The sequence below is a fragment of the Accipiter gentilis genome, chromosome 23 (genome assembly GCF_929443795.1).
Source record: "Accipiter gentilis chromosome 23, bAccGen1.1, whole genome shotgun sequence".
Classification (NCBI taxonomy): Eukaryota; Metazoa; Chordata; class Aves; order Accipitriformes; family Accipitridae; genus Astur; species Astur gentilis.
The window spans coordinates 5,198,104-5,219,311 of NC_064902.1; the positions used below are offsets into that span (position 1 = coordinate 5,198,104).

Below are 21,208 nucleotides of genomic sequence, written 5' to 3' on the forward strand. Positions count from 1 at the left end.
CGGGAGCAGAGGCGACACTGGTGTTGGCATCACCGTCAGAGATGCCAAGGGTACTGAACTACATCGTTTATTGGGGGGCAGCAGCAGCAGGGGGCCGTTAGCACCGCAAGTGCTTGAGCAGCCACAGCGCCATGTTCATGAAGCCGTCAGCTTCGGCCTCAACGCCAGCCAGCGCGTGGTTGTTCCCCGGGTACCAGAGCAGCCTGGAGGGGAGAGAAGGATTAGCGCCGTGCCTGCACCCCCTGACCAGGGCACCCAGCACCTTACTCACCGTGTGGGGACCCCCCGGACCTTGAGAGCACGATAATACTCCAGCCCCTGCTTGGGGGGCACGCGCCGGTCATCCTCCCCCAGCAGCAGCAGCACGGGCGCGCGGACCTGCAGGAGCGGGACAGCCTCAGTGCCAGCGCTGCTGGCAGAGACAGGGACGAGGACAGGGACGTACCCGGTCGACGTAGCACATAGGCGACTTGCGCAGCATCTCCGTCCACTGGGCTGGGTCCGGCAGGGCGTCAGGCGTGTAGGGCAGCCCCGTCTCTGTCAGGCACCTGTAGGCGAGAGGGACAGGGGCACGTGCAGGGCCGGTGCGGTGGGGGGACGGGGGCAGCAGTACTTACCAGTCGGGGATGTCGGTGGTGGCCACCATGGAGGCGATGTTCACCACAGGGTTGCGGACCACGCAGGCGTGGTAGGTGTCAGGGAACTGGCCGAGGAGGTGGCACGCCAGGAAACCCCCGTGCGAGCCGCCCACCAGTGCCACCCGTCCGGCATCCAGTGACTCCTCTTGCAACACCCGCTCCACGCAGAGCTGCCACCACAGGGGACACTCGCTGAGGCAGACAGCCCCACTTTCCCTCCTCGGGGCAACTGCGGGAGCACGGGGTGCCCCGGGACCACGTGCCAGGACCATACCTGCACGTCACGCACGTCCTGCGTGCCCACGTTGCCTGGCAGGGAGGCCACGCCATCCTGGCCGAAGCCCAGCGAGCCGCGGTAATTCACTGCGGCGGGAAGCAACGTCAGAGCCCCTCCTCTCCCCGCCCCGGCCCACTGTGGGCGCTTTGCCACCCGGCAGTGCCTGGGCTCCCCAGCACCACTCACCCAGCAGCACGGCGAAGCCCATGCGGCAGAGTGCCGCCGGGTACAGCATCCACCCAGCCGTGAAGACGGAGTGGGGACCTCCTGCGAAAGGCAAAGGCAAAAGGGGGGGTGACGCTACCCGACCGGGGTGCGGACACGTGGATGGGGGCAAGCTCTTACCATGGGGCATCACGACCAAGGGGGGCTTCTGGGCGGCGGGGCCCTCGCTTGGGCGCAGGAGGATGGCATCGAAGTCCAGGCCCCCTGTGGAGGTGGGGTGTGTGTGGGGGTCAGAGCTCAGCAGAGGCGGCAGAGACTGGCCCGGCCCCCCCGGGCACTCACCGTACTGAGGGTGCTCCTGTTCGGGTGGGGGCTGCAGGGTGCGGATGCCCCAGCTGATGCCAGGCACAGGGGGGGCATCCTGCAGGCAGACCCACCGCACCTGCGCCTCCTGGCCGGTGTCAGGCAGCATGGCCACTTTCTGAGCGAGGAGAAGGGTCAGTGCCAGCACCGAGGGGCTGGTGGGCGCTGAGGAGGGGGACGTTGCCTTACCAGTGTCGGGGGGCAGCTAGGGGTGGAGAACCTGGCCACCAAGAGGTCCCGGTCGATCGTGAGGACAGACCAGCTTCCCTGGGGCGCGTCTGGGGAGGAAGGGGGGGGTCAGACCTGCAGGGGTGACACGCTCCCTGGTCCTGGCACCAGCATAGTCCCACCGGCCTGACACTCACCAGCCGTCAGCGAGGTTGTGGTGCCCGTCACCGTGTCCACCACGAACACATCCTAGGGGCATGAGGGCAGAGTCCAGTGGAGCCTTCACCCAGCCCGGCCCTCTGTGTGCCCCCCTGCCGTCCCAGCACAGCAGCCCTCACCTGCTGGCTGCGCTGGGCCGTATCCAGCACGAGCCTGCGGCTGTCGGCCGCCCAGCACAGCCCCGGCAAAGCGCCGCAGTAGATGCCCGGGAAGGCGCCTGCAATGAAAGCGATGGTTCTCAGCACCCCCTCCTGCCCCCCACTGCCGCCCCCAGGGCTGTACTCACCCCATGCCTGCCGTGGCACGGCCTCCAGCACTGTGCTGGTGTGCTTGGTGTACCAGTCGTACTGTGGGAGACATGGCACGGGGCGAGTTTTGCAGGGTGTCAGCCCACCCGCCCCTGCTGCAGCCTGGGGAGAGGGCACCACTGCCCTCCTGCCAGGCCCTGCCCCGGCGCAGGCACCCCGCCACCTCCCCAGTGTCCCCCCCCCGATGCCGCTCACCATGCGGAGGCGGCTGCACTGCTGGTGGGGGCCCAGGGCCTCGTTCTCCAGGTAGACGATGCGGCAGCGGTCAGGGCTGAGCCGGGGGGACCACACGGCCCTGGTGTCCTCAGAGAGCAGCTCTGCATGGGCACAAGGGGACGGTGAGGGGCTGCGGGGTGCCAGGGCACCGGCAGGGTTGGGGCGCACGCTGCTCACCGCATCTCCCACCCGTCAGGTCCACGTAGAAGAGTGCTGACCTGCCGGCAGAGAGGGGTGTCACCATGGGGCCGGGGGGTCTGGCTGTGGGGTGGGGTGCCCCATGGGGACTCACCGGCGGTTGGTGCAGTGCCGCAGCCCCAGGCGGAAGGGCTCATGCCACCAGCCCACAAACACCACACCGGTGTCACCGGGGGACCAGAAAGCCTGCGGGGAGAGGCAGGGGCAGGCAGCTCAACCCACCACTGCCCCCCAAAACCTCTCTTCTCCAGTTCCCTGGAGCTCCCCATCCTGACCTGGCCGGGAGACAGGTGCTCCGGGATGCCCTCCAGCACTGAGACGCTGCTGCCCTCGATGTCCAGGGCGCAGAGGACGGGCACGCTGCGGGTGCTCAGTGCCTCCCCCCAGTCTTCATGGTACACGAACTGCTCGCCCTGTGGCACAGCCCTGTCAGCCCCACGGCCGCCCCGCCGGCCACTGCCAGCCCCGGGACGGGGGGACCCCACCTTAAGGGGCGCATCCTCCTTCTTGGGGTGCCCCGTGTCCTCGTCGGAGGCACCCAGCTCGGGAGCTTTGCTCTGGAAGAACGACTCAGCCTTGGGACGCTTCTTCTCCGCCACGTAGAGCAGGTGGGTCTCCGAGTGGGACCAGGCCAAGCAGCCAAACTGGTCTGTAAGGGCGGGTCAGGCACCTGCCACTCCGTCCCCCCAGGACCCCCCATCCCCCAGCATCCCCCGGCAATCCCCCAGCTCCTCACCATCGTCGTAGACGCTGCCGTGCTTGTCCAGCGCTGTCAGGTCGATGCTCTTCACCTTGCGGTTCTGATCCCAGACCTGGGGGCAGAGATGCCGGGGCGGCCCCGAGCCACAGCGTGGATCCAGCCCCCCGCCCCAGCCCCCTCCTCACCTCCAGGAACTGCTTCTCCTTCTCCTTCTCCTTGCCGGGGACCTTGCGCAGGACAGCCTTCAGTGCCCCGCTGGGGGACTCCCGGCTCAGTAGCCTGCGGGTAGGCGGGTGCCCGTCAGCCCCCCGCCATCGGCACCCTGAGGGGATGCCGGCACGGGGGACGGGATAGGACTCACTCGTCCTTGATCTCGGAGCAGGTGCCGGCAGGTCCCGAGTAGACGACGGAGACCCCATCATGGAAGATCAGGTACTGGCGGCAGAACTTGACGTTCTCGGCCCGCGCCAGGTCCCGCTGTGACCACTCTGCGAGGAGCGGGGTGAGGACAACTGCCGCGTCCCCGCCGGGCAGGCGGAGACCACCCGGACACCCCCGGGCTCCCCAGGGGGCCACCCCGTCCCCGTACCGGTGTAGAGGCTGCAGTACTTGCCCCCATACTGGGTGGTGATGTCGGGGCCGAGGCAGGCGGCGCTGAGCCCTGGGTGCCGGCTCAGCTCCCGGTACAGCTCCACCATCTCCTCCGTGCTCGACAGCACCTGTGGAACATGCCGGGGGGGGGGGCTGGAGGGCGTGGGGCCATGCCGGGGCGTGGGGCGGGGGGGGGGCAAGAACCGGGGAGCAGTGGGGCACTGGGGGCAGTTACTGGTGCACCAGGGTACACGGGCGGGAGGGGTTAGCAGGGTACTGGGGGCATTACTGGGGTGCTGGGGGCAGTACCTGGGGGCGCAGTGCTGGGGCAGTTTTGGGGGTACATGGAGGGATGAGGAGAGTACCGGGGGGCACTTACTGTAGTAAATGGGGGGGTACGAGGGCAGTTACTGGGGTACTGGGGGCAGTACGGGGGGTGCAGAGCCAGGGCAGTTACCGGGGTAGCAGTGGGTATGAGGGTACCGGGGGCAGTTACTGGGGTACAGAGGGGAGATGGTGAGTACTGGGGGCACTGCCTGGGGGTGCAGTGCTGGGGCAGTTTTGGGGGTACGGGGCGGGGGGTGTGAGGGCAATTACTGGGATACCGGGAGCAGTACTGGGGGTGCAGAGCCGAGGCAGTTACTGGGGTACGCAGGGGAATCAGGAGGGTACGGGGGACAGTTACCGGGGTGCCGGGGGTGGGGGGGGGGGGGGCAGAGCCAGGTAAGTCGCCGCAGCACCGGGGGCTGGCGGGTGCGGGGGTCGCCGGGCGGGGCGGGGGCAGTGCCCGGGACGGGGCTCTCGGGGGTTGCGATGACGGGGCGGGGGGCGCACCGGGACCGCGCGGGGTCGGGCTGCCGGGGCGGGGCGGGCAGCCGGGGCAGTGACGTCACGGCACCCCCCTCCCTCCTCCTCCCCTTCCCCCCCGCAGCCCCTCACCGGCGGCTCCATGTCGCGGCGGCGGGGCGAGGGCGCTGCCAGCGCCGGCACTTCCGGGAAGGAGGGGCGGGGCCGACGGCGCGCCTCACCTCCCATTGGCTGTGGCGCTCGGGCCACCGCCCGCGTTGCGGCGCCCCCTGGTGGGCGCGGGAGGCGCAGCTGCCGGAGGCCTCGAGGTTCGGGTCCGCGCTTCGCCCCCGCCGGGCCTCCCCCCCCCCAGCTCCCCCGGCGGCCGCTCCGGCCCGGAGACACCGGTTCATCCGCGGGCCCCCGTTTGAAGCCGTAGCGAGGGGCCAGGGCTCGGTCCCGCAGCATGTGGGCCGCCCTGGAGTGGTTTCCCCTGGCGGGTGGCTGCAGGACAGGGGCTCCGCGGGCAGGCTGGGGGGGGATCGGGCCCTTGGAGCCCCCTGGGACGCTCCCCCCCCCCAACCATTCCAGCAGCCCCGGGCATGGGCCGCAGAGGCCACCGGCGCTTGGTGCCGACCAGGCCCACGGGGCTCCCAGCCGGGCCACCCCCACCATGCCGGGGGTCCAGGCCCCCCCTCCCACCTCCCCTCGCCTGCTCCCCTCGCCGCAAGCAGGCAGGAATCGGGGCCAGTCTGTGGTTTGTGTCAAGTCCTTTTTTATTCTGTTCCCACAGAAACACCTGGTGAGGGGGCAGCTTCTGGGAGGGAGTCACGACACAGCGGCGGGGGCGGTACGGCACGGTACGGCACGGTACGGCACGGTACGGGGTCACTACGGGTGGCACAGAGCACAGCAGACACGCACACCGTCACAATGTTCAGAGGGAGCGCACCCGGCGTCGCACTTACCGCCGCAAACGGTGCCCGGGGCTCGGCCACCCTCGACGCCTCGTCTTTACAGCCCCCTCTGTCCCCCCAGCCCTGGCTGGCAGACTGCCACGATTTTGGGCTGGAGGCCTGGCCCGGCAGGGTGGGCTACGGGCCTCCGGTCCCGGCGGGTAGAGAGGCGAGGTGGCGGATGCGCTCGGGCGGCGAGACGGGCCCCGGCGGGGGTCTCGGTCCCGCGTGCGATTGACACACTGTACAAGTATTTACAGCGCGAGGAGCGGCGGGGGCCGGGGGCCCGGAGGAGGCACCCTCAGGCTATGCACTTGTCATCGGCGGGGAGAGGCGGCGGGCGTGCGCGGGGCCGGGGGTCTCCTCCGTGGGGCTGCCGCACAGGAATGCCGCGCTCCCTCCCCCCCCATCCCCCAGCCGCCGGCCTCTCCCCCAGCCTTGGGCACGGGCAAAGCCCCCTGCGAGGGACCTGCCATGGAGCGTGGGCTTCCCACGGCGACCGGGTCCTCGATAACAAGTGCATAAATCTGCTAAGAGCTTTCAGTACAGTGATGGACTGATGGAAAAGAAAAAAAGAAAAGTCCAGGCAAAGAACAGCAAGCACCGAAAGGTGGGTGGAACCGTGCAGAGAAGTAGCAAGCCATGCTCTACGACGGGACAGACGGTCACGGGCGCTAGGGCTGCCCTTTGGCAAAGTGGCCCTCCGTGGGTCGAACATGCCACGAATTCATACGCACGGGTGGTCGATAAAGAGTAGTTATCGGGTCGCTCGGCGGCACGCTTTGCGATGAAACCCTTAGGCGCGACATTGAACTGATTAGCTATTCACAGGTCTTGTTCTGGAGTCGTGTTATTTCGTTGCATAGAACATCAGGCGGGTGAGCGGGCGGCTGCCACCCGCCGCGGGGGGCACCGGGGGGGGGTGTGCCGCCGGCGCGGGGAGGCGGTGGGGCGCGGGTGGCGCGCGGCTGTACGCTGGCGAGCCCCCTCCTCGGGCTGCCTCCCCCCCTCCCGGGGAACCCCCTCCTGGCGGGGCGAGCGGGCTTTGGCCGCCGGCCGCTGCGCCGGCCGTCCCCGTGTCCCCGCGAAATGGCTTGAGAAGGACTTGGATTGCACAGTAAGAGGAAGGATACTGCCGGAGGCAAAGCTCTCCTGATCTTGTTCCACGGGATTTGTGCTCTTTTGTAGCCTCCTGCACTCTATTGCTTCTACAGACGACAGCCCGTGTGCTAACTCATCGCACAAAGCAAAGAGGGAAGAGGATTTGGTATAAAGTTTAGAAAAAAAACCAAACCCCAAACCAAAATAAAGTGAACCCAAAGAAACCGAGAAAAAAGGACCCCCCCCCGACGACGCCCACTGCCCCCCCCAGTGCGGATGAGGTATACACAGAAATCAAAGTGGGATGATTAAGGCTGTTCTCGAAAGAAAAGGGGTGCCCGGCGGCGGGCGCTCTGGCTGCGTGGCGAGGGCGAGCGCGGCCCTTTCAATGCTTCCAATGGCTTTGGGGCAACGCCGCGCGCCAGGACGCGCGCCCAGCCGGCGGCCACGTCGGCAAAGGCCGGCCGCACCGCCTGTCAGAGTCCTATGGCCTCGTATTTCGGTAGTGAAACAGTGTTAGGTCCTAGCTGACGCGCTCCGGGGGCTCCCTGGCGGGGCCGGGAGCGGGCTGCAGTGCGGGGGGCGCGGGGACGGCCCCGGCGGGGCGGATGGGGTCGGGAAGGAGGAGCGGCGCCCGCGGCACCCAGCCCTCAGCTCGTGGAGGGGGAAAAACCTATGAAGAGGCCAGAGCTGGGGTTCGGAGGGAGCAACTCTGCGTATAATCTTGAGAAAGGGCCACGGCCCACCTACGGGGCCTGACCCGATGATCCAGATCAGGCCCGTCCCCTCGGGGTGGCTGCCAGGGCTCGCCGTGTGCCGCGCCGGAGCTGCTCGCCAGGAGTGGGGGGCGTCCGCCCCGGGGTGTCCGCCAGGCCCCCGCTCGGCCGCTGTTTGGTCCAGCATCCAGGGATCGCCCTGCTTTCAAAAGCTTGCGAGAGACAGAGAGAGACGTGTTAGCCCGAGTGGCGATGTCCCCGCAGAGGGCACCCCGCCGAGCGGCAGTGCCGGCCTGAGCGAATGGGCAGTGGCGAGCCAAGAGGCGCTGCCGGCAGAGCAGCTGCTGCCGCCCCCGCGCTGGACGGACTCCCGGAGCAGGGCTCAGGCGGCCCAAACCTTCCCCGCAAACCCAGGGTCTGCACCAGCATCCGCAGGGCATCGGCCCACGCGGCGCTGCCGAGATCGGGGAACGAGGCCAAGCCCCCACACCTTGGCTTGGGGCCGGCACTTGGGGATGAAGACGGGGACGAGTGGCCCAGTGGGAAGGGGACGGGACTGCACCGTGTCCTTCTCACCCTGGAGGAAGGAGCGTGGCAGGGCAGGGCTCAGCGGGTGCCAAGGGGGGGACGGCAGTGCCACGGAAGCCCCGGGAATGCCATGATGGAGGGGACCGGTATGTGGCTGTGCCCTGGATACTCACCGTTATACTCAGAGTCTGGCGCTGCGTGCTGAATTCACTGGCTTCTTCATAGGTTTTTCCACTGCAACGACTCAATCTCCACTCGTTTCCCAAAATCCTGCGACAGGAGGGAGTGGGAGGGCGTCGGGCACAGCCGGGGCAGGGAGAGCCCGCAGCACAGCACCCGGAGCCAGCTGCACTCACCTTGTGCCGTTCTCTCACCAGAACGAAGTGAACTTCTTGCCAAAAGCCGACACCGCTGTGGGGAAGCCGGGAGAGGTGTCAGCACGGTGCAGCTGCCCTGGCCCCCCACCTCCCCGGGCCCCAAACGGTGGGATCACCGCATCCCGCCGGCTGCACCCCGCCACCCCCACAGTGCCCGACCCCGTCTCGTTGCAGAAGAGCATCGCCACCCCGTCCCCCTCCCTGGGAGCAGCCCTCACCTTCAGTCAGTTTGCCAGCTTGTTCCGCTGCCCCCCCCGGCAGGATTTTGGAGAAAACGCTCTCTCCTTCCCCCCCGGGCTGCCCTGTGGCCGTGCCGGTGGGACCACGCGGCCCGGCTGCCCTTGGACCGGCCTTGCTGTCTGCTGGGGGACAAACGAAGCCACCGTTAGCAGGGGACGGGCCCGGCCAGGGGAGCTTGGCCGAGCCCCCAGGGTGTCAGGCAGCAGGCGAGGGGTGGGATGGCACCGTGCCGCTGGGCCCACTGACCTGCTGCTCCCAGGGGCTGTGCTGCGGGCACTCTCCCTGGCTGCTGTGGCACTTTCGCTGCAGGTTTGGATGCGTCCGTCTGCTCCGCTTTCGGCTGGAACAGGGAAAACAGCTCTCTCAGGGCTCACCCTCCTGGCAAAGCATCCTCTGGGGGTGGCCCAGGCCAGGAAGCGACACCGAAATCCCCAAACACTGCTCCACAGCCCCAAAATAGGCAGCAAGGAATGCAGGGCACAGGGATGTCCTCTCCTGGGTCCCCTTGAGGGGATGGCTACTCCCATGGCACCCAACGGCAGCCGTAATAGGCGCATGGGTGGGATACAGCTTGGCCCGTGGTTCCCATCCCCAACCCTTCCCCTGCCAGCCCCTGGCCGCGGCCAGACAGGCTGGTCCCTGGCAGAGCCGTGGAGTCGGGAGGCAGCCAAGGCAGCTGAGCCTGTACTTACCACCGGTGCTGGGTGCCCACCCGGCTGCGCGTGGAGCGTGGCTGGCGTCTTCCCCGCCGCCTGGGCTGGCCCCGGCTGCTGCTGCGGTGGCCGGGATGATGGGGGTCCCTGCGTCCTGCCCCTGGCCTCGGGCTGTGCCGAGCCCGCCAGCTGGGCAGCCTGCCGCGCCGCTGGCTGCTGCCGCGCCGCCTGCTGCCCTGCCTGCTGCTGCCTCGCCGCTGGCTGCTGCGGATGCGCAAGGGGCTCTGGCTTCGGTGCTGGGGTGGCCAACCCGTGTGGCTGGGGAGGCTTCTGTGCCTTGGGGGTCTCAGCGCCGTGGTGGTGAGCGGCCGGGCGGGACGGCGGGGCGTACTCGGCGGAGCCGGGGCCGTAGGGCGCAGGCGTGCGGGGCTCAGGCTGCTGCACCTTCTTGGGGGCGGCCGACGGCCCGTGGCCGCGGGGCTCGTGGCGGCTGGGCTCTCGTGGGTGCTGCTTGGCCGAGCGGCGGGGGGGCTCGTCACCGGTGTGCCGAGAGGTGCCGGTGTGGCGCCCATACTCCCCGTGGTGCCGGTGCTCGCGGTGCTGGGGGTAGTCATCGTGCTGCCACAGGTCCTCGTCGGGGGGCTCATCGTAGTCGTGGTAGGTGTGCTTAACCGGGGGTCTCTTCTGCGAGGAAGAGTGGCCACCGTAGTGCCTGACCCTCTCCGCCCGTGCCTCCCTGGGCTTATCAAACCAGTCTGTCTCCTCCTGACCCAAATGATAGGCTTCGGAAACCAAAAACAAACCACAGTCAATCTCTCGCTCGAGGCCGCCCGGGTGGAAGCCATGCAATGAGGTGGGAGAGGCAAGCAGCGGGCACGCGCGTGGGGGACAGCTCGTGCCGGCGGGGACGGGACGCGGCGCGGCACGGCGCGGTGGGGCACCGCGTGGGACCGGCTAACACCGAACAACCGGGGCGGGGGGAGGAAGGCACGTGTCAAGCAAACTGAGGCGGTGAGAGTGTCTCTGCGTACGAGCGGATGGGCATGCCCCGGGGAAGCGCCATGCTCTGGGGTGGTCACCACGGGGAGCCGTTACCTTCGCTGTCTGAGACAACGCAATGGGCATCGTCCATGCCGTAGCCCTCCTCGTGCTTGTACGAGTGACTCCTTGGCACGTCTTTGATGTGCTTTTGCACATCAGGCAATGAGTGGCTGGAGCAGAACTGGGAGCAGGGGTCCCCCGCCGACTGGGGGCCGGGCCCCCCCGTGACGCGTGACCCCCCCACTGCCTTCCCCAGGGGGCTGACGGGGCTCTCCTCCTCTGAGGGCTGCGTGCGGATGGGTGCCCGCCCACGGCTCTGGCTCATGCTGAGGGATGACGGCTTGGAGCTGCCTTTCTGGGAGCGCTCCGCACCCTCCCGCTCGTAGGACTTGCTCCGTCCACCCGCCTCCCGGCTGGAGGACTTTTCCACCCCGTAGCCGGAGGAGCGGGTTCTGCTGCTGGCAGAGTAGACCCGCTCCTCTTCGTCCACCAGATCCCGGCTGGAGACGCCGTAGTACTTCTGCTGCTCATAGACGTTCTTCTTCAGGCCGTAGGTGATCTCCTCCTGCAGCTTCTTGGCCCTCGAGGCCACGTTGCCGCTGCCGACCGAGGTCGTCGCTGCGTAGGAGGCCAGGTCCGACTCCACGTCTTTGGCTTCTTCGATGGGGGAGAACTTAGAGATCTTCTGCTCCATGCCCTGCTTCCTGTGCTTGCTGCGCTTCGAGGAGACGACGGCGGGCGCCAGGTTCTTGGATGAATGCTTCGGCAGTGCTGCGCCAGAGCCGTGCTTGTCCACTCGCGAGGAGTGCCGGTACTCGCTGTCCCCGTAGTAGTAGGATGAGCTGGTGGAGCTCCCCAACACCCTGCCATTGCTCTCTGCGCCCCGGTGGTAGCTGTTCTTCCCTCGATGGTCAGGGCCATGGTGGTCGTAGACGTCCTCCTCGGACTCCTCCTCAGCTTTGGTGTAGCAGCAGGGCCGGCTGGAGCCCTCGGCGTCCCCCAGCTCACTCTTCTCTCTGCTGTGGCGGCTGTCGGCGCCCGTGCCCGCCGGCTCTGCTTTCTGCCCCTCCACCGCAGGGCTCTCCTTGGTGAGCTCGCTGATGTCCTCGATCATCACATAGTTACGGGGGATGTTCTGCTCCAGGCTGGTGTAGAGGGACTCGGAAGAGAAGCTGGCCGAGGGGCCCTGCGCCGCGCTGGCTCTCTCGGCTGGCCGGGCCTCGGGTGCCTTGTACTGCTCATAGCTGCCGCTCGCCGGCGTGGTGCTGAAGGCGACGTCGGGAATGGCAGAGGAGCTGGTGGCCGCACCAATGACCTCGTAGTTGGTGGGGATCTTCTGCTCCAGGTCAGCCAGCGAGGTCTGCCGTGGCTTCTGGTGCCCACCGGCTATGTCTGTCGGGCTCTGGAAGAGGGCAGGCTGCGCCACCGGCACAGCGGCCGCCCCAGCAAAGGCGCTCGGAGCTTGGTAGGGGTTTTGGGGCCGGAAGCCCGGCTGGCCTGGGGTGCCCAGCTCCGGGTATGCGGCACCAGGGGCCGGGAAGGCGCCGGGCGAGGCAAAGGCGGGCAGCGGGGCTGCCGGCAAGCCGTCCTGCGAGGTGCTGGCTGCGGGGTACTGGGGGGGCTGCAGGCGCGCTGGCGGGAAGGCGGTGGGGCCCTGCGGGGCGGGGTACGGGTAGGTGCCATAGGAGGCGGCGGTGGCGGCGAAGTCGGGGTACTGCCCCGTGGGCGCGGGGCGCAGGCTGGCACCGTCGTAGGCGGCGAGGTGCAGGCTGTGCAGCTCGCTGTCGGACAGGTAGTCACGGCGGTCCCCGGCGCAGCGCAGGTAGGGGTGGTCCCGCCCGCCCCCCCGCTCTTTCAGCAGTGACTCCTTGCGCTGGGTGATGCCCAGCTCCAGGTACTTCAGCTTGGCATCGATCTCCTTCTCCTCCTCGTCCAGCTCCGCTTGCTTCTTCCGCAGCTTGGTGGCCTCGTGCTCCACCAGCCTCAGGTCGCGATCCAGCTCCTTCAGCAGGCTGGCCTTGGTGACTGGCGCGGTGGCCTTGGGGGCCAGGCTGCTCAGGTAGAGCTGGGGGGTGGCCGGGCTGGCCAGGGGGACGTGGGGCTCCTCGGGCGGTGGGCTGGGCAGCGTCCGCTTCACCTTGCGCGCCAGCGGGCTCGACTGCAGCCCCCCGACCTGCAAAGCCAAGGAACAACTGGTCAGGCGTGCGAGTGGGTGTTCCCCCCCATGTCCCCCCACCCCGAGCACCGCGGAGCTCCTCCCGTGCCCCGGGGTTGCGGCGAGGTGGCCTGCCGTGCACGTGTACCCCCACACACCGAGGAAGCAGCTTTTATGTAAAAGCGCAATAAATAGGATGGAAGTAACAGGCAGGGAGCTTTCCGTGAGTAATTACCGGGGGTGGCAGCCAGCCAAGCGCCGGGCCGGCCGCGTGTGTGCCGCCGCCTGCCGCAAAAACTGCTTTCCGTCCTCGGGTGCTTGGCAGTGGGGCTCGGGGGAGCAGCTGGGGGCTGCTGCTGCCCTGGGAATTGCCCCGGGGCTCTTTGCTGGGCACTTGGCAACCTCGGTCCGTGGGGGCAAAAGCGGGAGCGAGAGCCACCGAAACCCACAACGGAGCTGCGCGTGGTGGTTGTTCCATGCAGGAGAGCAGGGGGACCCAGCTGGGGCAGGGGACAGGGGACAGCCCTGATCCTGCCACCCAGCAGCAGCTCCTGCCCGCTGACGGGCTCGTGCAGCCGGTGGAGCTCCAGGGCCTCCCTCGGGCTGCCGGCTCCGGCGCACGCGTCCGTGCCCACCAGCTGGCGCAGGAAGCTGGCCTTTTAAAATATTAATTGCCGCAGCGCTAATGAAACCGAAATGTCCCGCCGTGCCTCCCAGAGCTGTTCCCCGAGGAAAAGGTTGTTCCCCGCGCTGACGTACCTGGGTGCCGGGGAGCAGCGGGTGCTGGTAGAGGGAGAACCTGTCCTTGCCGGCCTCCTCGGCGGTGGGGCTGATGGGCTTGGGGTCGGAGAGGGAGCGCTGCATGGTCTTGATGGGCCGCGGCAGCGTCTGCTGGCGCTGGGCCGAGTCGGCAAAGTGCTTCTGTGGGGGGACGTGAGCCTTGTTCAGCCGCTCGCTGGTGGCGAAGGAGGACTCGAGGAGGCGGTGGGGCGACAGGGGGGAGACAGGCGAGTAGAGGACCTGGGGAGAGCGGGGCGGCTGGCGGGTCACCAGCTGGGAGAGGGACTCGGCCGGCAGATGGGACTGGTAGCCGATTTCCAGGGGATCTGGCTTTTTCTTCTCGAACTTGCCCAGGGTCTGCTGCCGGACAGCGTGGGGGTCCAGGGGACCCGTGCTCACCATCTGGATGTTGGTGGAGTAGGGCGGGATGGTCGTGGGCACCGTCAGCTGGGGGACCACAACGCCGGGCTGGGGGGCTGGCTCCGGCTCTGTCTGGCAGGCCAGGCTCTCGCCCCGCTGCGTCTTCTCCGGGGCCGAGATGTACTTCACGATCTCCACCCGGGGATCGTGGGTGGTGATGTGGATGGAGGGGGAGACGCGGATGAGCTGGTCGGGCTCCGTCTGCACCGAGCAGTCGCTGATGGTCTGGATGCCCACGCTGGCTGTGCCGCGGGCGGTCCCCTCCGGCTTGCCCTCGGCACCGGCCTCGGCGTGCCGCGAGGGCCGGGAGCGCCGGCGGCGCACGGGCTGCTCCCACTCCCCGCTGTCCTCCTCGTCCGTCTGCACGCTGCAGTCGGCACTGCGCCGCGCCCGCCGCCGCCGCGAAAGCAGGTACCGCTCCTCGCCGTCCTCCTCGTCCGTCTGCACGCTGCTGTCCGCCGTCTTCCTCGCCGCAAAGGCCTCCCGCGCCCCCTCCTTCTCGTAGGCGTCCCGCAGCCGCGGCATCGAGTTCCTCTTCTTGATGCCCCGGCCAGGCTCCCAGGGCTCCTCGGCTTGCAGCGACATGTCCGAGGCCGAGCTGCTGAGCGGCCGCTGCGGTGCGGGGTAGCGGGGGCCGGCGGGCCCCTCTGGCGGCACCTGGCTCGGCGGGGGCCATGCCTGCCCGTTGTGCGGCAGGCCCCGCGGTGCCTCGGCGGGCCCCTCGGGCGGGCGGGCGGCGGGCTCGGCGGGCGCGGGGAAGGCGGTCTTCTGCCGCTTCTGCTCCTCCAGCTGCTGCTGCAGCTGGTGCTGGAGCTGGTGGATGTGCTCGAGCTGGAGGCGCTGCTGGGCGAGCTGCTCCCGCTGCAGCGCCAGCTGCGCGTGCCGCTCCTCCTGCTGCTGCTGCAGCACCTGCTGCTTGATGCACTGCAGCTCCTGCAGCTCCCGCTGCACCAGCAGCTGCTCCTTCTCCCGGTGCCGCTGCAGCTCCGCGCGCTCCCGCTCCAGCTCCTCCTGCAGCCGCAGCTGCCGCAGCTTCTCCAGCTCCACGCGCTCCCGCTCCAGCTGCAGCACGTGCTCCTGCTGCTTGCGCTGCCGTTCCTCCTCCCGCTCCCGCTCCTCCCGCTGAGCCCCGTCCAGCGGCGCCTTGGCCGCCGCGGCCGCCTGCCCGCTGTCCTTGCCGGCCACCGGGGCCGCTGGCCCCTCGGCACGGGGAGCGGCTCCTGCCGGCTCCGCTCTCTGCAAGCCAGCCGTGGGGGCGGCGGGGGCTTTGGGAGCTGGACCGGCACCTGCTGCTGGCGGTGCCGTGCTGACGGGCTTGCCCAGGTAGACGGGCGTTTCCATCAGCGAGGCGGCTGGGGCCGGCCGGCTGGGGGCCGGGTAGCGGTAGAGGCCCTGTGCCGCCAGCGGGACACGTGGGGTGACGACCGGCAGCCTGGCCAGGCTGGCCAGCGGGACCGCCGCCACGCTGCCTGGACCGTAGGGTCTGTACAGCCCGCGAAACATGGGCCGCAGCACCGAGGCGGGCTGGGTGGTGATGGGCAGCGTGGAGGCGATGGGCGTGTTGATGGTGGAGTAGATCATGCCGTCGGCGGCCCGCACGGTGGCGGTGGAAGGGAACATCTGCCGGACGGCGCCCAGGCGGACGCCGGGGATGTTGTACTGCGCCAGGTTGCCGAAGCCCTGCCGCCCCTCGGGGAAGGTGGGGTTGTACATCCCGCCGGGTTTGGGGGGCGCGGGACCCTGCTGCTGAGCCGCTAGCCCCCCCGTGCCCCCCGGCCCAGCACCGGGACCGTAGGGCAGCAGGTCGGGGCCGTTGGCGTGCCGGCCCCCGTACTGGTCCATGGAGTTGAGGGCGGCGCACATGCGGCTGATCTCACGGGCCGTGGTGGCACTGTAGTGGGCCAGGCTGGACTCCTGGAAGCTGGCCAGGTCCCCCCGGGGCGAGAAGCGGTAGTCGGAGTAGATGTTGGAGGCTGAGCTGTACCTCCGCATGGGGAGTGGGTGGCCCAGCAGCTCTGCCGGCTGGCGGAGGTCGGAGAAGGAGCCATACTGTAGCCCCTGGCCCAGGTAACCCCCCTCAGCAAAGCCCACGCTGTAGGAGTGCTTCATGGTGCTGAGGTCCACGGCGGCATCGCCTGCCGGGGAGGGGAAGGGCTGATCCCCCTTTGTGGGGTAGTAGTTCATCCCAATTTCAGAGAGGTTTGTGTCCGACATGGAGGAGTAGAGGCGGCCAAAGGTGCCAGGGGGGTAAAACTTCTGCTCCTCGTAGAGCACGGGCGCCGGGGCAGGCTGCTCCCGGTAGGGGAAGGTCTCCGGCAGCTCCGGCTCTCTGCTGCCGTAGAGGGGCCCGCTGGCTTTCCGGCTGGGTGCCACTACCTCCCCGGCTTTCTTCTCCGGCATCTTGGAGGTGGGGTTGAAAGCGCCGGTGCAGCTGCCGCCAAAGGGGAACTTGTAGACCACGTCACAGCAGGCCACCTGGCTTTCTGGCTTCACGCCCGTGAGGTCCAGCACGTTGGCCGCCGGCTCCTCCTTCAGCACTTTGGTCACCGGGCTGGCTGCTGCCTCCTCCATCTGCACCATCATCACCTGGGACTTCTTGCTGCCCAGGGCAAGGAGAGGGCTCTGGCTTTTCAGCTCCACTGGCACTGCCCGGTACAGCTCTGAGCCTGGCTCCGGTGGGAAGGGCTGCGGGAGGCCACCGACACTCTGTGCCCCACTGGTCTGCGTGATGAGCACGTCCTTCTTCACCATCTGGCCCGGCACGCCGTACCTTGCAAATTTAGTCTGGGGGGCAGCGGCGGGCTCAGGCTTGCCACCGGCTGCCCCGCCGGCTCTGACAGCGGCCGTCTGGACGCCCTGCTCCACCTGCTTCACCTGCGCCAAGCACACCGGGCTCCCGGTCCCCTGCCCAAAGTCCACCCTGCTCTGGAAGGGGTCTCCGTAGACCACAGGCTGCTTGGGCTGCGAGAGGAGCATGGGGGAGGCGATGGCCAGGCCGGCGGTGCTGGCTGCCGCGATGATGGCATGGGGCTGCTCCTGGGCATTGAGGTTGATGATCAAGGGCTGGATGGCCGTGGACTGCCGGCTTGGGATGTGGTCCAAGGTCAGGCAGTACTTCCTGGCCTCGGTGGCCAAGGAGGTGAGGTCCATGCCTTGGTCTGTTATGATGATGGGGGCAGACTTCAGCGCAGTCCGTAAGTCCACAGCGTTAGTGCTCGGTGCCTTGGGCCCTGGCTCGACCCGGGATGTGCCAGGGACGGAGGAGATGCGGCAGAGGGATATGTTTTCCGCAGGGAGCGCTCCCCAACTGTACAGCCCCGTGATGCTGTCGGCGGCTGAAGTCACAGCGGGTGCCTTCTGGGCGTGCTCCTTCACCGGCTGTGCCCTGACATAGGCACCCGGCGGCTGCTCTGGCTCCGGCGCCTGGCTGTAGCCGTGTGCTGGCAGCTGCCGGCTCGGCCTGGTGGGGGACGAGGTGGGGGACGTCAAGGAGCCGGAGCTGGCTGGCTTGGTTTGGCTGGCCGCGTCGGCCGCCAGCGTGATCAGCATAAAGGGGGCATCCTGGGAGGAGGGCTGCCGGGCCAGGCGCGGCGAGCCCGCCCGGTGCGGCGTCTGCGTCCCCTGTGCCACCATGGGGGAAGAGGCGGCAGGGCCGGCAGCGGCGGCAGCGGGACTCTCGTAGGGGAGGAGGGGGCTCTGCGTCTGCGTGGAAAACTCTGCTGTGGCCTTTGTGGTGTGGGTAGGACTCTGCGTTGGGGAGGTGGGCGAGAGCGGAGGACTGGAGCTCTTGAAGAAGGGGTACGTCTTGGGTGGCAGAGGCTTGCCGTCGCTCGCAGCCGGGAGCTTCTCCCTGGCCGTCTGCACGCTGATCTCCACCGCCGCCTTGCTTCTGCCCGTGTCCTCTGTCTGCGAGCCATAGCTGACAGTGCTTTTCACCGGACTGTAGCTTCTGCCGGCTACGGATGGGGCCTCTGGAGCCGGGGAGCTGTAGCTCCGTGGCGCACTCCCGGGGCCGCCCGCAGCTGTGGTCACCGTGCTGGCACTTTTGCTGTAGGCGTAAGGAGTGGTGGTGGCCTTGGACACCGGGCTGGGTGCTGCCGGGGCGCTCTGGAGCTTGGCTAGGTCTTGCCCCTCTTTTGCAAAATGCTGGGTGACCCGGACGTCGGGAATGGCCTTGCCCGTGCTGCTGTCAGAGGCAGCAAAGGAGACGGGAGCGGAGAGCTGCGTGGGGCTGGTGCCAGGGGTGAGCGGGCCGCCGTTCTGCTTCATCAGGTCGGCGTAGGCGCTCTCAGCATTGAGGAAGCGCTTCTCCTGGTACACCTCCTCCTGCCCCTTCGCCTTTTCTCCCTGCTCGAGGGCCAGGTCGAAGGAGGAGGACTGGTGCATCCTGGAGATGCTCTGTGAGGTCTGCAGTATCTCCTCGTACACTGCTCCTGCCTTCGGCAGGGTGCTCGGGTAGCCGGGCTGGGAGGGGCGCGCAGGGCCGCCATCATACCGGTACTCCTCAGCATACTGGTACTCAAAGCCGTTCTGACCCTCGGTGCCGCGGTAGCTGACCTGCTGGTAGGTGCCGCTGTAGGAAACGGCCGGCTGGGCCTGCTGGACCTGCTGCTTCTGCATCATCTCCGCCTTCCTCATCATCTCCTCGTAGGCTTCCTCAGCACTCTTGAGGGGCTTGCTGGCAGGCTGGCTGGGGCCACTCTCCCCCTTCTCCGTCGGGGAGTACAGGGACATGAAGGTGGGCAGGTTGTACTCACTGCCTGACTTGTACAGCTTGGAGGTCACGGCGTCAAAGCTCTCAGCCTCTGAGTCGATGGAGGGCGAGTACTCAGAGCAGGAGGAGCGGTGCAGCTCCTCCATCTCCGCCGCCTGCCGCAGCTCCTCTGTGGGGGAGGCGTCCTCGATGGGAGAGAGGTTGCTGGGGGGGGTTTTGGAGCGTTCCCTCCTCCGCTGGGCCCTCAGCTCCTCCTTGTCACGCTTGGTCTTGCGTGCCGTGCTCCGGATGCGCTGCTGCTCCACCTCCCGCATCTTCTCCTGCTCCCGCAGCAGCTCCTCTTCCTCCCGCAGCTCCTCCTCCTCGGATGAGTCCTCGATGGTGGGCAGCAAGGGGCCATGCGAGCGGTGGCGAGCCTTCCTCTGCTGCTTCACCTCCTCCAGCCGCTGACGGCGGCTGGGGCTGCTGTCGCTGTCCTCCTCCAGGGAGGAGATGGAGGTGGGTGAGGTGCCTGAGGTGTAGCTGGGCGTTGTGGCCGGCAGGGTGGAGGAGTACTCGCCCCGGGAGCGCTCCTCGGGGGAGCCCGTCAGGCTCTCCATCTCCAGCTCGGGCTCCCGGTCCAGGCTGGCGTCTGCCTCCTGGCCCATCTCCATCTCCCGGCCGTAGCCGGTCGTGCTGTTCAGCTCGATGGTCTTGAAGCGCCGCAGCCCGCCCTGGGCCGTGCTCAAGTCATCACCCTCCCCAGCCTCCAGGTCCTTCCTCTCCTCCTTGTACAGGCTGCCAGGACCGTGCGGCAGGCGCCGCTTGCCTGACGCCGGCTCTTTGCTCTTCTCCACCTCGGCCTTCTGCCCGGCTTTGGGGATGCCATACTTGGGGCGCCTGTAGCCTTCCTCGTCCTCCTCTTCCTCCTCCTCCAGGTTGTCCTCTTCCGCGCTCATCTCCAGGATCTGCCTCCGCATGAACTCCTCGTCGCTCGCCTCTGCCTCTCGGCCCTTGGGTCGGGGGGGCACCGGGGAGAAGCCCCCCTCACTGCTATCCTCCACATAGTCGTGCCGCAGCTTGCTGCCAAACTCATCCGAGGACTCCGCGCTCTCCCGCCGCTCCCGCTGGTTCTCCCACTCCAGCGAGTCCTCATCCTCCTCCAGGATGTCCTCCAGCTCCTCGTCCGAGTCGAAGGCTTCGGGGGTGATGGAGAGGTACCGTGGCCGCTGCCGCTGCCGCTGCTCCTCCCGCGGCTCTGGGCAGCCTTTGCCGCGCTCGGCGGGCTCCGGCGGGGCGCCCCGGCCTTCCAGGAGGGGCCGCATGCTGCTCTCCAGCTTGGTGAGCTCTGAGGGGCTGGGGGGGCTCTGCCCGGCCAGCCCAGTGCCGCTCAGCTTCTCCTCCTCCTGCTGCACCAGGCCGGTGATCTCGCTCTGCGAGCTGGAGATGCCGTCGGAGGAGTAGCCGGTGTCGCTCAGGCTCTGCGGGCTGCGGGACAGGTCCGGGGGGTAAGGCTTGCTCCCATCCTGCGGGCGAGCGAGAGCACAGCATCAGACCTGGGCGGCTCCACAGCTGCTTCCCCCCAAATCCTCCCCCGGGGAGCACGCAGAAGATTTGGGCAGCATTGAGAGCCAGCCCTGCAGGAAGACTGGGGGCTGCCCTGTGTGTCCCCACTCAACGGCTCGTCAGCAATTTGTCTGCGCGCTAACGAAAGCAGGTGATGGAGTGTGCTGCAAGCAGGGGATGGCACAGCAAATGTCCCTGGGGGCAAAGGCATCACGGGACTCATAAATATGTTTAAAAAACTGGGCCCCATCAGTGTTATCTCTCCGATAACTAACATGAGAAGGCTGTCTAATGGCAATATTGATTTTTCTACTACCCACCACTTAGAGAGCCAGTGGTGGCTGAGGCCCAGCCATAAGCCTCGGGGTACCAATGGCCACACGCGCATCCCTGGGGAAGGGATGCAACGGCAGAGCTGCCTGCCGCTCTCCCCAGGCAGGCAGCTGCCTGCACGGGGAGAAGCCCAAGCACTGGTAATGGGGTGTGGGTCTGGGGAGGGGGCAGCCCTAGTGCCAGTGGTGCGGTGGCACTGACGGGACAGGAGCTTTGCCGGCGGCAGCCATGGGGGACGGCAGCCTTTTAATGAACTTTAATTTCCCTGACTGACAGTCCTGCAAAGCAGCCTTTAGAAGCAGGGCGGCCCCCAGGATCCTCGTTAGATGCCAGCAGAAATAAACAGGCCTTTTTAACTGACATTACCATTAGGCAGCATGGGGGCAAGCCTCTGAGCCGCAGGGAAAGCACCGTCACTCCTGGCCCCAGTGCTACCGGCAGGGCCCATCACCCCCACGGGAGCACCATTGACCTTACTTGATTTCGGAAGCCAGCAGACTGGGATGCGAGGTGCCTCTTCCCCGGGGCAGCCATCCCCTCCCAGCTGGTGGGGGACCTCCCACCACGTCCCCTCCCCGTGGGGAGCTCTGCTGGCTGCTGCTGGGATGGTTGCTCATGGGGGAAAACCATCCCAAAGCAGCCAAATGTTTCCCCAGATTGTACTGAATTTTAAAAAAGGTGGGATGAGGAACTTGAAAAATGCCCGCTGCTGCAACATGAAATGTGAAATGAGTTTTCCATTTAACAACAAAGTCAACTGCCCTGATATTGTTTTAAAACAAATCCAAAGGCCAAAGCCAACCTGAACCATTGTGTTATGCCCAAGCCAACCTGAACCATTGTGTTATGCCCAAATTGATGTAATCGTAACAAAGAGAAGCCAAATACCAGCGTGCTGCTACAGAGCCTGCAAAGTTCCTAAGCGGTTTGGAAGTGCCGAGACAGCAGTGTTTTGAACTCATGGTTTCCCAAAAGGCCATTTCCCGAGGCAAATGGCCTCGAGGACACCGTTTCTGCTCT

The 21,208-nt window shown here is 67.6% G+C and overlaps 2 protein-coding genes across 2 annotated transcripts in view; both read right to left on the reverse strand.

Annotated features, from left to right (window-relative positions):
* Positions 1–51: 51 nt before the first annotated feature.
* On the reverse strand, positions 52–5,097 carry LOC126049749 (acylamino-acid-releasing enzyme-like). Its single transcript, XM_049826676.1, has 22 exons — positions 4,783–5,097; positions 3,842–3,971; positions 3,614–3,740; positions 3,438–3,531; positions 3,289–3,364; positions 3,038–3,201; positions 2,828–2,965; positions 2,647–2,738; positions 2,532–2,572; positions 2,334–2,455; positions 2,117–2,177; positions 1,950–2,047; positions 1,809–1,860; positions 1,633–1,721; positions 1,423–1,561; positions 1,261–1,344; positions 1,102–1,182; positions 913–1,001; positions 618–808; positions 446–548; positions 272–378; positions 52–203 (listed from the first exon to the last, which is right to left on the reverse strand). The coding sequence occupies exons 1-22, from the start codon at positions 5,095–5,097 to the stop codon at positions 98–100; spliced, it is 2,499 nt and encodes an 832-aa protein (XP_049682633.1). The 3' UTR covers positions 52–97.
* A 295-nt stretch (positions 5,098–5,392) lies between these two features.
* The window catches only part of BSN (bassoon presynaptic cytomatrix protein), a 97,310-nt gene continuing 81,494 nt past the window's right edge, over positions 5,393–21,208 (reverse strand). The window contains exons 5-12 of the mRNA XM_049826738.1: positions 13,156–19,815; positions 10,296–12,414; positions 9,240–9,982; positions 8,794–8,887; positions 8,526–8,669; positions 8,287–8,341; positions 8,104–8,200; positions 5,393–7,614 (exon numbers count right to left, since the gene is read on the reverse strand). Coding sequence (XP_049682695.1) covers positions 8,301–8,341; positions 8,526–8,669; positions 8,794–8,887; positions 9,240–9,982; positions 10,296–12,414; positions 13,156–19,815 — 9,801 coding nt within the window. The 3' untranslated portion in view covers positions 5,393–7,614; positions 8,104–8,200; positions 8,287–8,300. The remainder of the gene's footprint in view (positions 7,615–8,103; positions 8,201–8,286; positions 8,342–8,525; positions 8,670–8,793; positions 8,888–9,239; positions 9,983–10,295; positions 12,415–13,155; positions 19,816–21,208) is intronic.

Coding starts and splice junctions, on each gene's coding strand:
- LOC126049749 (XM_049826676.1), bottom strand. CDS start 5,097: ATGCTGCGGGACCGAGCCCTGGCCCCTCGCTACGGCTTCAAACGGGGG. Junction 2,048..2,116: donor CGTGCCACGGCAGGCATGGG/GTGAGTACAGCC, acceptor CTTTCATTGCAG/GCGCCTTCCCGGGCATCTAC. Junction 1,183..1,260: donor CTTGGTCGTGATGCCCCATG/GTAAGAGCTTGC, acceptor TGCCTTTCGCAG/GAGGTCCCCACTCCGTCTTC.